At 40.0% G+C, this 1,425-nt stretch overlaps 1 protein-coding gene across 2 annotated transcripts in view; it reads left to right on the top strand.

The window, feature by feature from the left end:
* The window catches only part of si:dkeyp-84f3.9 (zinc finger protein 585A), a 7,451-nt gene that overhangs the window by 1,946 nt on the left and 4,080 nt on the right, over positions 1–1,425 (top strand). Inside the window, exons 2-3 of one of the 2 annotated variants that reach the window (XM_032518305.1) lie at positions 454–579; positions 1,010–1,425. The exon at positions 1,010–1,425 is cut by the window's right edge and continues 4,080 nt beyond it. In XM_032518305.1, the coding sequence (XP_032374196.1) occupies positions 463–579; positions 1,010–1,425 (533 nt within the window). In that variant the 5' untranslated portion in view covers positions 454–462. The remainder of the gene's footprint in view (positions 1–453; positions 580–1,009) is intronic. The other variant, XM_032518306.1, reaches the window with a different exon arrangement.

Below are 1,425 nucleotides of genomic sequence, written 5' to 3'. Positions count from 1 at the left end.
ACACACACACACACATACACACATACAGAACAAGATAAAATCATTACAAGCTGTAACTTGCAAATTTCCGGAACCAAATAAAAAAGCAGCTCAATAGACTGTGTCACACAGAGACAGAAAACCTTGAAGTCAACATATTACATAAAACTACTGAAAATAATATTAGAGTCAGTGAGAAAAACAAAAATGTTACTATTTAATTATTTTTTTTACGGATGGAGTAATATAACATATTTAATCTTTATATACCTGCTATGAATATTAACATTTCCAATTGTGTAAGCCACTTCTAAGTTATAGCGACCAATGGGCATAGCATGCAGTATTTGCACAACTGTTAGCGCCAGCAATAATAATAAGCGAGCCAGTGTGTTAAGGTATTGTGACGTGATTGCTGCAGGTACACACGCTACTGTTTTGTATACAGCCTCATTGTCACTGTTTAATCCACAGACTCTTGACATGGGGAGTAAAATGTCCTTCAGCAGAGGAAGCAGTGACCAAAATACAGTCTCTGAGTTAACTTCTGTGGCATCGCATCCTCGCAATTCCATACATGCCCCTTTGGACTGCAAGCAGGTAGTTAGTGAGAGAGAGACAAATAGACATATCGCCCCAAAAGTTATGCTGTCTATTACAGTATATACACAGCACAATTTCTGGAGTAATCTGCTAATTGAATTTTGATGCATTTTCTGTTTAAAAACCTTTTCATTCTGAGAGCTTATTTAAGGACATTCTGTTCCTTTGTTTTGTAATACTTTTGGATATATAGTGTACATAGACTTTGACTGTTTAAGCGTGCAGTGAATCATTATGTTGTGTTCATGTTGGTCCTATGGCATCCAAATAAAAGGGAGGGCAGTTACGAAAAGGCTGAAAATAAACAAATATTCAGATTTAATTATACAGTTTGATTCTATGTTGAGAGATTTATTTATTTTTCAAGATGTTATTTCCTAATTCTGCGTGCATTTTCATTAGCATGTGGTCCCCCCCCCCCCAACAGATACCAGAAGACAGGAGATGCAGTAAAGACCTGGACTCCAGTTGGGGAGAGGAAATGAAAGCAACAGAACTGACTGAACCTGCACCTGAATCCCACCCATCGAGGCACGTGGAGTCCGATGGCCGTGTTAACTCTGAAACAGTAGGCGGAACAAATTGTCAACCCAGTGGGAAGATATCTTCACAGAGAGGGATGGAAGCAAAGTGTCAAATTACATCTGCAAGCGTTTGCAGCTCTACAACTGACAGCCATGGACAGCCTGTGGCGGTCCGCAGGAGACCCGGGCGCCCACGTAAAAGAAAGCGGTTGTTGACTAAAGACAAAAAAGACCCAGATTCTGCTGGTTTTGATGCAGTTCAACACAAGGAGATCAGCACGACAATACCTTTGCCAACATGCTTAGAGAACCACAACAG

Source organism: Etheostoma spectabile, chromosome 6 (assembly GCF_008692095.1).
Source record: "Etheostoma spectabile isolate EspeVRDwgs_2016 chromosome 6, UIUC_Espe_1.0, whole genome shotgun sequence".
In the NCBI taxonomy this organism is placed as follows: Eukaryota; Metazoa; Chordata; class Actinopteri; order Perciformes; family Percidae; genus Etheostoma; species Etheostoma spectabile.
Note: the sequence above shows the minus strand (reverse complement) of the source record. Positions and strands in the feature narration are given on the sequence as shown.